At 42.6% G+C, this 13670-nt stretch overlaps 1 protein-coding gene across 1 annotated transcript; it reads left to right on the top strand.

Moving 5' to 3' along the window:
- The first annotated feature begins 6965 nt into the window (after positions 1-6965).
- Positions 6966-8609, top strand: LOC139434219 (zinc finger protein 583-like). The gene has a single exon (XM_071203890.1). The coding sequence runs from the start codon at positions 7162-7164 to the stop codon at positions 7954-7956; it is 795 nt and encodes a 264-aa protein (XP_071059991.1). The 5' UTR covers positions 6966-7161; the 3' UTR covers positions 7957-8609.
- Positions 8610-13670: the final 5061 nt, after the last annotated feature.

Here is a 13670-nt window from a genome sequence, read left to right on the forward strand (position 1 = left end):
TTAAAAAACGTTTAACATGAATCGGCCGTGCTTCGGCCAAAGGCAGTCGAACAAAGAAATCACTCTGATTGGCTGTTCAGCTAGCGAATCAGTACATGAGAAGCGAAACGGTTGCTTGAGAATGTCTTCCACAAGCAACACTCCAATGGCTGATAGCTCCAGTACCGCACCAAAGATGTTTTCGATGGACGAGAGGGAAAATGGAACGCACACGCTATTTGTTGTTTGTTTAGATCACGCAGTCTGTTCTTCTTCTCTGTCTTCCAGTTGTTGCCTCTTTTGAATGACGAATATACACTACCGCCGCCTGCTGGTAAGGAGAATTATTGCCACTCATGCATGCGCAGTTCGTACATGCTACTTGGCCGTTGGCTAAAGTCTTTGCGGTGTGTTCCAGTGCGAATGTTGGCCAAGAAGCAGGAGACGTGAGGTGACACAACAGTCGTGTTCCGTCGGGACGTGTTCTTTGGTGTCAGTTTGGTGTTTAAGATAAGATAAGATAAGATAAGACTTTATTCATCCCGAGGTTTCAGGGCCTTTAGAAGTATCAAACAGGCCCACTCCACATTTAGAGTCACAGTTCCAGCTGTAACTTTACACAAAGTCTCTCTGATTCTCTTCAGATGCTCACCTGATGGAAACAAAGAAGAAGGACGTTGAAATGTCCCTGAGGAGAGCGAGGCTATGCAGGATGTGTGCGAAGTGAATATATTGACGTTCAACTCTTAAAGTTTGTATTGTCAGTGTTCAGCAGCAGCAGCAGCAGCAGCAGATAGGAGTCAGCAGCTTGTAGGTTTAGAGAATGAGCTGCTGGAAGCTTGAAGTGAATCATGTTGAGGTGTCAAACATGATTCATCGTTAAGACCAGCCGGTGGTCAGGTGCTCTATATTACTGCTTCAACTATGTGTACATGCTTATGTGTTACATGCAGACTGCAGAGTTGTTGATATTACAGAAGTCTAGTCAAATTGTTTTTTTTATTCCACATAATAAATAACTTTTAAGAGTCCTCGTCAGTGTCTTGGTTAATAGCTGTCCTGGCTGACAGAGCCAATCAAGTCTGTTTAAAACAGAGAGCCAGAAACATCACCTTTCACTCCATGTACAGTTTAGATGTTCACACCATGAAACATAAGCTCACTAGTAGAAGACCTTGTTAGATGTTACTGTGTCAGATTACAATCAGAATAAATCAACAGCCAGCTCTACAACAAGTGAAGGACCATCGGACGAGTGTTTGGAAAAGATCACCTTCAAAGATCTCTAGATTTCAGGTTTTCTGTTTCACTTAGCGGTATATCATGTTTCATTATTAGCTAGCAATACAAACACAAATCTAATAGGTGTTGCTTTTGTTTATCTCCCATAGTGTCCCCATGTGGTGATGTGTCACTAGGAAGGAAAGGAGCCACAGTGTTCATAAGGATCTGGGATGTTTCTGATATGAAGATCCACAGACAGAGTCTTCAACTGAGAATCAATTTAAATTATTTGCAATTGGAAAAATGCTAATAGTTATATTTTAAAAACCACCCTCCCTTTCTCTTCCATCACCCTGACGCTTTATCCCTCAATCCTTCATCCCCATAACCATTCATCCTTTCATCCCTTCACGTTTCATTCCTTAATGTGTCCTTTTCCTTCACTCCTCTATTCATACACCTACAGTTTCTCTTTCTGTCTCCCCTCATCTATTTCAAATGATATTTACTTTCTGGGCGCTTCTTCATTCAGACCAGACAGAAAAACGCTTGGGACTAAATTTCCATACACTGAGAGACCAAGCACATAATATGAACACGGACCTACTCACCAACATGCCTATCTTTACCGTCTTCAAAAAAGTGCACTGGAAACGGAGTTCAGAGTTTGATGCTTAGAGGTCTGGATGTGTTGAAGGTCCTGTCACTCCTTTTAATCTACTAAATATGGGCAGTACCCCTGTAACCTGACCTCAGGTGCAGTCAAGTTGGAGTCATATGTGTCTCATTGGTAGTGAAAGCAATTCTAGAACCCTGGAGGCAGGAGACTGAAAAGAGTCAAGGGAAGCTTATAAAAGTTAACAGCATTTAATTACACAAAAGATGTGGTGGTGTACAAATGAAATTGCAAAAGGAGGCGCTCTCCTCATGTGACCTGTCTGTCCAGGTCAGGGGGTAGAAGAGATTGATTATTGGCTTGCCCTTCCTGTTGTCATCTGAGGTCTTCTCCTATTGGCCGGCGTCGTGGGGGGCGGGTCCAATGCAATTCCTGCCTTTTTCTGTTGCTAAATTACATCATTCTGGTGTATGTGGTTATTTAAACATTATCTGATAAACGTTATTCAGCGTCAATAAATGAGTGCTAATTCCAGTGTGTTTAGTGTACAACATCACATGTCATTTCACCTTCGAATCAAGGTTTGAAAACTTAGCATTTCGCCACATGCTAATCCTAACCGGAAATGAAGAATTTTCAGAATAAAAGTGTTAAATTAATAGTGAGTGTGAACTTCCAGTTTTTTCAGAATAAAACCGATTTAAATTAAATAGTGTATTTAATTCAAATTACGCCATATCCACATTGATTTTAATGTCTAACACTATACAGATATTTGATTTGTGCACTGCGACCTGTTTAGCTTAATGTTTATTTATTTTCCCTTTTTCCTTTATGAGTATTTTCTGTTAGTTATAATAGTTTTGTTTTGAGAGAGTAGTTTTATTATTGATCCAGTAGTAGGTGTTAAGGTAACGTCCGGATGCCAATCGTTCTTAAAACCAAAAATAAGAAATCCTTCCCGCTTTTATTTTGACGTCCTCAAACTGCACCGGAAGTGAAGTTCCCAGCTCTTTCTAACCTGGATCGAGGTGGCATCTCGTCGCTACGGTTCTCTCTCTCTGTGTTCCTGAGAAAGTGTGTGTGAGCTCCAGCTCTACTGATCTATCATCTCTGTGTTTGGATAAACCTCTGAATGGACTCTGTGCTCTTTTTTCTGCAGCGTTTACCTCGGACTATAGGATCTAGCTTAGCATGCTAGCTGGAAACACGTTAGCAACGCTAGTCAGATTGAGAGTTTGATTTAGAGAGAAACGGTGTGTTTAACGGAGTCTGCAGGAAAAGGTGATCTAGTAAACATGAATAAAGTCCAAATGCTGCTGTCGTTGAAGAAGCAGCGACTCACTGCTGAAGGGATATTTGCTCTGTTTGAAAAAACGATAGCAGAGCTCGAGGAGGAGCTGTCTCTTTCCAAAGAGGAAAACAAGAGACTCCAGAAACTTCTGGACGCTGTTTTACAGCCTCAGCTTCGGATACACAGAGCAGGTCTGTTCCCTTTACCCTTAATTAACACTTTACACTCTTCAGTAACACTTTATCATCACATTAATAACACTTAAGTTTAGACCCTTTATCAGCACTTGCTGCAGGTAAGTAAAAGTATACCACACTGTGAAAATCTTCAATTACAAGTTAAAGCATTACATATATTTAAGTTTATCTTATTTAAGTAAAAGTATGTAAGTGTTATTAGACACATGTGCTTTATTATAATAATTCAAATGTATTACAGAAGAGCAAACCTACCAAAATAAATATATTTATAAAAATTAGGGCTGTCAAACGATTAAAATGTTTAATCAGATTAATCACAGTTTAACAATGAATTAATCATGATTAATCACCATTCGAACTATGTCCAACATATGCCATTTCTTTATGTATATTGTTGTGGGAATGGAAAGATAAATGAAAGAAGGCGGATAGATCCATTTAACATACAGTAGGCTATGTATGTTTATTATAACATTGTTCTGTGTGTCAAAATGAAAGACAGCCCACACACCTATCAATCATCAAACCGTGGGGTGTTATTTCATTACATGTTGATTTCTATCAACACGTAATGTTGTATCGATGTATATAGAGATGAACGACCGCAAAAGTATTCTCCGTCGACTTTCTGCAACAACACCACGCCGTTATCGTGATTCTGATTGGCCAGAAGACATTATCAAAGATGTTCTATTGAGAAGACGATCACTACGTGACAACATCTTTCTAAATCGTTTCTGGTCTTCGGTATTTCCAGACAAGTGGCTACTGAAATCAATCTTACTAACTGCTGTCTGTGCAATTTACTCCGCGCAAGTTGGCGGACTTTATTTTGCTTTGTTTAACATCATTTTTCATGGTGGGGCTAAGCCATTTATTGGTATGGCTGTAGCCTACCCCAGCCATACTATGGCACTGCCACTGTTGGGACGTATGGGGCGGGCCATTCTGCACATGCGTTCAATATTTTAACGCAATTAATTCAAAAAAGTAATTACCGCCGTTAACGCGATAATTTTGACAATATTAATAAAAATACATGGATTGAATAATATGCCATTTAATGTACTGATTTAAAGAGACTGTGACACGAGTTTCCCCCATCATCCAAACCCATCAATTTGAGTAAATATTGTCCCCTTGAAAACCGTTACTGAACTGATTTTGGATATTTGTACTTTGATAACCATTAATCTGCCCTTCAATGTTGACCATTTTCTGGATCTTCTCGGGGATTCTTCAAGTCCCGCGAAATTATGTGTGACGTCACTGCGGGCACAGCGCTCCAGCTGCACCGTTCAGAATCCCAGCATCTGCATGTAAACGCACGATGGCGCACACAGCAGCAAGCTCAGACAGCAATGACAGTTTAATTTTGAACGTGTCTGAGAGCTCATATGAGGCTGAAGGATCGGTTTATGTTGTATCTGTTAGAAGTTTAGGAATTAGGTGCGTCAATATGGGCGATAAAACGGTCATGTAGCCAGTGGTGGACTGGGCCTAAAAATCATCCCGGGACTTTCGACCGGCCCACTTCGGTACCGCTAGTAAATTGTCAACGGGGGGAATGGGGGATGTGCTAGTGACTTATCCAACCGGCCCACTTCGGTACCGGCCCATCGGGATTCGTCCCGATGGCCAGTCCACCACTGCACCCAGCCCAGCCCACGTAAACTGTGAACGGGGGGGGCCTCGCTGCGGGGAAACGGTGGACCTAGTGTCCCGATCGGAGTGGGAATAATAATAATAATAATAATCCGTGCATTTTATCCATTAATTTCCCCAACATTGTGGTAAAAAAAACACACGTTTAATCCATGTTGGTGTACTACAACTACAAAAAGCATCGGTTTGTTTTCTCATCAGGAAATGCAGACCGGCTCAAACAAACGATTTTGAAATCATCATCCTCACGATCATTTAATGTATCGTATGTTCGCCGAATTGACATGAAAGCACTAATAAATGTAGTTTCATCCACTTGAGTTTACAACTACAAAATTATTATTATTGGATGATGTTTTAGATACATTAGAGTGCGTTTTGTGTTGCCTTTCCTTTGGACCTGAAATGTTAGAGGCACTGTCCTCCGGATTGATATCATCAATAACAGCACTTTGTTTAGTTTGAGTCTCAACATCAGTTTCAACATCAATATTGCTAACATCATTGTCATTATTTTCCACTTCATTGTCATTATTTTCAACTTCATTGTCAACATTTTCATTTGATTCCACATGAGGGTGCCCAGCAGCAACAAATCTCTTTTTTGGGTCCATATATACGCCGGGATCCTGAGTCGAGGCTAATCCTGTTGCTGGGGTCGTGTGTCCTGGATCCTCTATCCTGAGCACTGGATTTGAGTCCTAGACTTCGAGTCGTGGCTGAACCTGTCTCTGCGGTCCTGCCTGACTCTCACCATACTACTTCCCTGATGGCTCCCACAGGATTGCTGACATCCTCGTGGATTCATCTTCTTATTATAGACACATGCATTTCCAAACATTTGGACTACCTATGTTGTAAATATATCATCTTTTCGATTTACATACGGCATCTATTGCACGTCTGTCCGTTCTGGGAGAGGGATCCCACCTCTGTTGCTCTCCCTGAGGTTTCTCCCATTTTCCCCTTTAAACTGTGGGTTTTCTCTGGAAGTTTTTCCTTGTACGATGTGAGGGTCAAAGGACAGAGGGTGTCGTATTGTCATACTGATATTCTGTACACACTGTGAAGTCCACTGAGACAAATGTAACATTTGTGATATTGGGCTATATAAATAAACATTGATTGATTGATTCCAGGTGAACATATGAAAGAATCAAGAAAGATCATAAATTAAACACTGACGGGGAACATTTTACTGCACCATCGTTACTGTTACGTAAGAAGGTGCCGTAAAATGTTCTGATGATACTTGCATACTTTTACTTAAATATGGTTTGAATGCAGGATTTTAATATGTAACAGAGTGTTTCAATTCTATAGTGTAGGCGTAGTGTATCTGTGAACGATCTCAAATACAATTCCTTGTTTATTGCAGCTAGTGCTACGCCAGAAGAAAAAACCCTTTTTAATTTTCAAAGGGGCTGGGCTACATAAGTTGAATTGAGACAACAAAAATACACATTAAGTGGGACAAAGAAATATAATGTGAAAATATAAAAACAAAGGCATTAATTATGGCTGACAAATGTCTCCCATTGTAATGGTCATTAGATTTAAATGCTAACACTTAACAGTTTATTCTGAATGTGTGTCTCCTGTTTCCCGCAGATGTCCAGGTGGTGGTTAAAGAAGAGGTTCTCCCTGACCAGCAGGAGTGGAGCACCAGTCTGCACCAGGAGGACCCAGAGCCCCCCCCACACATTAAGCAGGAACAGGAGGAACTCAGGGTCAGTGAGGAGGTGGATGAGGCTGATATCACCAAGTCCACTTTCACTCCTGACCCTGTGAAGAGTGAAGATGATAAAGAGAAACCTCAGTCCTCTCAGCCTCATCAAAGACAAACTGAACACATGGAAACAGAAGCTGATGGAGATGACTGTCGAGGACCAGAACCAGCCAGGAACTCAGATCCAGAGAGCAGTTTACAACCAAAGACTGAGGACGACACTGAAGACTCTTCTGAACTTGACACTGGAGACTCTTCTGAACCTGACACTGGAGACTCTTCTGAACCTGACACTGAAGACAGTGCTGATTGGAAGGAGACCAGAGAACCTGCGTCAGCCTCAAACTCACTGAAAAATAGACATGAATCTGTCAGTGATTCACGACCTAGTGCTGAAAATAAACCATTCAGCTGCTCGGTCTGTAAGAAAGCTTTTTCACTGAATGGAAATTTAATGGAACACATGAGAATCCACACAGGAGAGAAAGCACACAGCTGCTCAGTCGGTAAGAAAGCTTTTTCACATAGTGGACATTTAAAGGCACACAGGAGAGTCCACACAGGAGAGAAAGCACACAGCTGCTCAGTTTGTAAGAAAGCTTTTTCACGGAGTGATCATTTAAAGGCACACATGAGAGTTCACACAGGAGAGAAACCACACAGCTGTACAGTCTGTAAGAAAGCTTTTTCACTGAATGAAAATTTAAAGGCACACATGAGAGTCCACACAGGAGAGAAACCACACAGCTGTACAGTCTGTAAGAAAGCTTTTTCACTGAATGGAATTTTAAAGGCACACATGAGAGTCCACACAGGAGAGAAACCACACAGCTGTACAGTCTGTAAGAAAGCTTTTTCACAGAGTGGAAATTTAAAGGAACACATGAGAGTCCACACAGGAGAGAAACCACACAGCTGTACAGTCTGTAAGAAAGCTTTTTCACTGAATGGACATTTAAAGTCACACATGAGAGTACACACAGGAGAGAAAGCACACAGCTGCTCAGTTTGTAAGAAAGCTTTTTCACAGAGTGGAATTTTAAAGGCACACATGAGAGTACACACAGGAGAGAAAGCACACAGCTGCTCAGTTTGTAAGAAAGCTTTTTCACAGAGTGGAAATTTAAAGGAACACATGAGAGTCCACACAGGAGAGAAACCACACAGCTGTACAGTCTGTAAGAAAGCTTTTTCACTGAATGGAAATTTGAAAGCACACATGAGAGTCCACACAGGAGAGGAAGAATAGAGCTGCAATGTTTGTGACAAAAGATTTAAATGGCATAATTGTTTCAAGACACAAGTGTGTTGGTCGTCAGCTGCTTCTGTAACTGTAAGGGAATACATTTGTCTATTTCGTGTCCTGATGACCTAATGCCGTTACATGTAATACGTTACTCCCTAAGCCTGATTTCACCCACCTGCAACCGATTCACTAATATACACAAATGTTCATTTCTTTGACCCCTTGACTCGACAACTTTCTTGTTTAATAATCGTTACATCTCCTCAGGACCAAGTTCCTGTGTCCTGCCTTTCACCTGCTGATCACCCACTGCTCATTTAAGGTGCACTGACCTTTACAATGGACCAGCTATTCTTAGTGTCTTAATGAAAACGTTTTGTAAAGTGATGCTAGAGCAAAGACGTGCTGTTGGGCTGTGTGCTCTCTGCAGGACGGTGTCTGTACTCAAAGATTGTTGATGAAATGAGAGCTTCACTCTGTTTTTGTTGTCTAAATGACGCCAACAGAGCGATACGTGTTCTTTCCAGCAGATGGCATAAATGTGACCTCATCCAGTTCAACTGTCATCCACACATTAATGATTCAAAACAGCAATGGGTGAGATATGGCTAGTAATTGACTATTTCAACAGAATGTGAAGAGGTTACAGTCTTGAGGCCATGTCCAATATGTTTATGCTTTGTTTGATTACATCTACTGAAATGAGTATTCAATGACTCAATTATTCTTAATTACTGTCATTACATCATGGGTTTGCATTGCAATATTAGAACGCATAAAACTCAACTTTATTTCTTCCAAGTTGCGGGTGTTCATTGTTTAGAAGTCCGCTGTGTTTCGTCCACGCTTCCACTTCGTGCTCCGATAATGCTGAAAGTATCTGTTGTATGCTTTACCTGCTCCAGTAACACAAGTGTAATTCACTGGACAGAGACAAGAGATAGTGTATGGATCCAGAGGAGAACCAGAAGATAGTCCGTATAGAGCCTTCAGGTTCTGAAAATGATCAGGGATAGAGCCAGAAAAGAAATCCAAAACCCTGAATTGAGCTAGAAGATAGCCAGCACAAAGCCAAGAAAGGCCCAGTAGAAAGACAGGAAGGAGCCAAAATAGTTTGTATTTTATATTTTGTTATATTCAAGCTCTTCTCTTAAGATATTAGAACTTCCTATCTCAACATGTATCCTTTTATTCCAATTAAACCTTACATTTGTGCTGTTTTCTTTACATATAGATGACATAGGATGAACAGCACGATCCACTCTGCTGGATTCCAAATCGGCTCAACATGCATGCAAACATCTCGCTTTATCCATACTCCTGCAGTTGTATTGTTCTGGATTCATAGTGAAGACTATTAGATGTTCTGCACTCTTATTGTTATGTATTTAATATAAAGTCAAATACCCATAAAGTCAGAAAAGACAAGAGACTCACTTAAGCTGTAGCTGAGGCCTGGTTCCACCTGCTCTGCTCTGTTGTGCTGCTGTGGCTGAGGCCTCGTTCCACCTGCTCTGCTGTGCTGCTGTGGCTGAGGCCTGGTTCCACCTTCTCTGCTCTGCTGTGCTGCTGTAGCTGAGGCCTGGTTCCACCTTCTCTGCTCTGCTGTGCTTCTGTAGCTGAGGCCTGGTTCCACCTGCTCTGATCTGCTGTGCTGCTGTAGCTGAGGCCTGGTTCCACCTGCTCTGCTCTGCTGTGCTGCTGTAGCTGAGGCCTGGTTCCACCTGCTCTGCTCTGTTGTGCTGCTGTAGCTGAGGCCTGGTTCCACCTGCTCTGCTCTGTTGTGCTGCTGTAGCTGAGGCCTGGTTCCACCTGCTCTGCTGTGCTGCTGTAGCTGAGGCCTGGTTCCACCTTGCTCTGGGAACAGCGTGGATACTGTTGTGCTGGACTGGGAGAATGGCGGGTGTCGTGTTTCTGCTGTGCCTTTTCTTGGCTGTGCTGGACAAGGAGAAGATCGCTAGTCGTCCTGAAAAATCTACTGGATTCAGGTATGTTCTGCCGCCCGCAGTGGACATCCCCTGTACAGTTTCGGAGGTGTTGCACAAACAATTGCTGGTTGCACTGTCGCGGACATTCATTTCGGAAAATGTTTGTCTTTCTCACATGCCTGCCACGATGGTCCTTCAGAATAGTTTTTTAAACTCTAATCTCACTTTTGCGATGTTTGCTGGTGACTCTAGAACAGCTGACAATGTATGTGTTTTGATTAAGAGGAAAAGGTGCTTGGTATTTTTATTGTTGTTACTATCAGGAAATGTACAGCCAAATCCAGGTCCACCTAGCAGTATTAGTCAAATAGCTACTCCTGCTGATCTTATATCTAGATCTGGGCTAGGTTTAATTCATTTAAATGTGCGTAGTCTGTTACCTAAATTAGATGTTGTCCGTATTTGGGCGAGTTCGACTGATGCTGATGTCATTGTCTTATCAGAAACGTGGCTAGATAAATCCATTTTGGCCTCTGACATTTACATAAATGGTTACAGTGTATATCGTACTGACCGGGCTAAAAAAGGTGGTGCCATTTATGTGAAAAATAAGTTTTGTGTAACCAATATGGTTTCCAAATCTGTTGGTAAACAGCTCAAATTTTTAGCCGTGAATATTGAGGTAACAAAGGGTCAACAGGTCATGGTGGTGGGCTGCTACAGGGCCCCTTCGGCTGTCAAGGACTCTTTATCGTCATTGGAAAAACTGTTATCACAACTTTCCTACAAGGAAATAGTGCTGCTTGGTGATTTTAATTGGAACTGGTTCACTTCTGTGTCAGAGGATTTTAAAAACCTGTGTACCTCTTTGAATTTTACCCAGATTATAGACAGTCCTACTCGACAAATATTAAGTCCCCAAATAAATCCTCCTTAATTGATCTAATTTTAACAAATGTTCCACATAAATACTCATCTGTGGGAGTATTTGCTAATGATGTGAGTGACCACTGTGCTGTAGCCACAATTAGGGACACTAAGGTCCAAAAGATTAAACCACGTATCATCACAAAGAGAGACAAAAAACACTTTGTGGAGCAGGGTTTTTTACATGATCTGTTTGATTTTGATTGGGGTAGAATAAATTTGTGTGCTGATGTAGAAACTGCATGGTCTTATTTTTATCTTGGTTTTATGAAAATTATAGATAGACATGCACCTCTGCGTAAGCTGTCCAGTCTACTTCATGAGAGAAATAATGCTTGGGATAAGGCTAGGAAATCAGGCTCAGAGGTAGAATGGCTACGTTTTAGGCAGCTAAGAAATAGCTTCACATCTCAAATAAAAAGTGCTAAATCAAAGTACTATTTGTCGGTTACCACAGAAAACCTGAATAATCCTAGGAAATTTTGGAAAGCCATAACATCGATTTCCACTGGTGATATCCCAAATGAGCTACCTCCGTGCCTTACCACAGCATCTGGCACTATATGAGACAGGGCTACTATTCTAAATTGCTTTAATAAGCATTTTGTGTCCTGCGGTTCTATGTTTGATTCTGTCACTGACTGTACTTCTGCTTCTGGGAACGCTCCAATCCTTGACTCTGAACAATGTGGTCTGGAAAACCCTTTCAGTTTTACTCCTTTAACTATTGGTGTTGTTCATGAAGCATTATCCAAGTTAGATCCTAGGAAACCGGCTGGCCCGGACAACTTAGAACCTTTCTTTTTAAAGAAACCCACTCTCGACCCGTCTGACGTTATAAATTACAGGCCTGTCTCTCTCCTCCCGTTCCTGTCTAAAACACTTGAACGCGCTGTCTTTAAACAACTCTCCTGTTATCTCCATCAGAACAACCTTCTGGATCCGCACCAGTCTGGTTTCAAGGCAGGTCACTCCACAGAAACTGCCCTCGTTGCTGTCACTGAGGAACTGCACACTGCTAAAGCAGCCTCCCTCTCCTCTGTCCTCATCCTGTTGGACCTGTCTGCTGCATTCGACACGGTGAACCATCAGATCCTCCTTCACACTCTCCAAGAACTTGGAGTATCAGGCTCTGCACTTTCCCTCCTCACCTCATACCTCAAAGACCGCACCTACAGGGTTACTTGGAGAGGGTCTGAGTCCGACCCTTGTCAATTAACTACAGGGGTTCCTCAGGGCTCTGTTCTTGGTCCTCTCCTCTTCTCCCTGTACACAAACTCGCTCGGATCTGTCATTAGCCCGCATGGTTTTTCATACCACTGCTACGCTGACGACACCCAATTAATTCTGTCCTTTCCCCGCTCAGAGATCCAGGTCGTCGCACGCATCTCTGCTTGTTTAGCTGACATCTCTCAGTGGATGTCCGCTCATCATCTCAAGCTCAACCTTGACAAAACTGAAGTGCTTTTCCTTCCGGGAAAAGATTGTCCCTCTCTTGACCTAACTATCAACATCGGCCCCTCTGTTGTTTCCCCGACTCAGACTGCAAGGAATCTGGGTGTGATCCTAGATAACAACCTGTCGTTTACTGCAAACATCGCTGCTACAACCCGCTGCTGCAGATACACGCTTTTCAACATCAGGAAGATACGCCCCCAGCTGACCCAGAAATCGACGCAGGTTCTGGTCCAGGCTCTCGTCACCTCACGCCTAGACTACTGCAACTCCCTCCTGGCTGGTTTACCTGCATGTGCCATCCGACCTCTGCAGCTCATTCAGAATGCAGCAGCTCGTCTGGTCTTCAACCTTCCAAAATGTTCCCACACCACGCCGCTCCTCCGCTCCCTTCACTGGCTTCCGGTAACTGCTAGTAATCCTCTGTCATAGTCCCCTCCATAGTACATAATGCATGTTTTCTGCTGTCTTTGATGAGTGATAAAAATAAAATGTTACCATTAGTTCTTAATGAAATTGATACTTTTTGACTTTTTATTAGTTAGCCTACTACTAACAATACATTGACGAACTTTTACTTTTTTTTTTTTTACTCGGACCCTCTCCATGTAACCCAGTAGGTCTTTGAGGTATGAGGTGAGGAGGGAAAGTGCAGAGCCTGAAACTCCAAGTTCTTGGAGAGTGCGAAGGAGGATCTGATGGTTCACCGTGTCGAATGCAGCAGACAGGTCCAAAAGGATGATGACAGAGGAGAGGTAGGCTGCTTTAGCAGTGTGCAGTTCCTCAGTGACAGCAAGGAGGGCAGTTTATGTGGAGTGACCTGCCTTGAAACCAGACTGGTGCGGATCCAGAAGGTTGTTCTGATGGAGATAGCAGGAGAGTTGTCTAAAGACAGCGCGTTCAAGTGTTTTAGACAGGAACGGGAGGAGAGAGACAGGCCTGTAGTTTATAACATCTGACGGGTTGAGAGTGGGTTTCTTTAGGAGAGGGTTTACTCTTGCCTCCTTGAGACTGTTTGGAAAGTGACCAGAAGTTAGAGAAGTGTTGATGAAATGGGTGAGAAACGGTAGAATATCAGGAGCGATAGTCTGAAGGAGGTTTGAAGGGATAGGGTCCAGTGGACAGGTGTTAGGGCGGGCAGAGGTAATGAGGGTAAGAACCTCACTTGGAGAGAGAGGGAAAAGGAGGTCAGTGTGTGGGTGAAAGGAGGGTCTGGTGACCCGGCGGTGAGTAGAGGTGAGTCAGAAAAAGAAGAGCGAATATCATCAACCTTTTTTTCAAAGTGGTTAACAAAGTCGCTTGACAGAAGGGAGGAGGGGGAAGGGGCTTTGGGGGGGTCCAGGAGGGAGGAGAAGATGGAAAATAGTTTTTTGGAATAGGAAGATTGGATCTTATCTTGAAAGAAAG

Source organism: Pseudochaenichthys georgianus, chromosome 1, assembly GCF_902827115.2.
Source record: "Pseudochaenichthys georgianus chromosome 1, fPseGeo1.2, whole genome shotgun sequence".
NCBI lineage: Eukaryota > Metazoa > Chordata > Actinopteri > Perciformes > Channichthyidae > Pseudochaenichthys > Pseudochaenichthys georgianus.

Bases quoted from the DNA above. Each gene is read 5' to 3' on its own strand.
- LOC139434219 (XM_071203890.1), top strand. From the start codon at position 7,162: ATGGAACACATGAGAATCCACACAGGAGAGAAAGCACACAGCTGCTCA.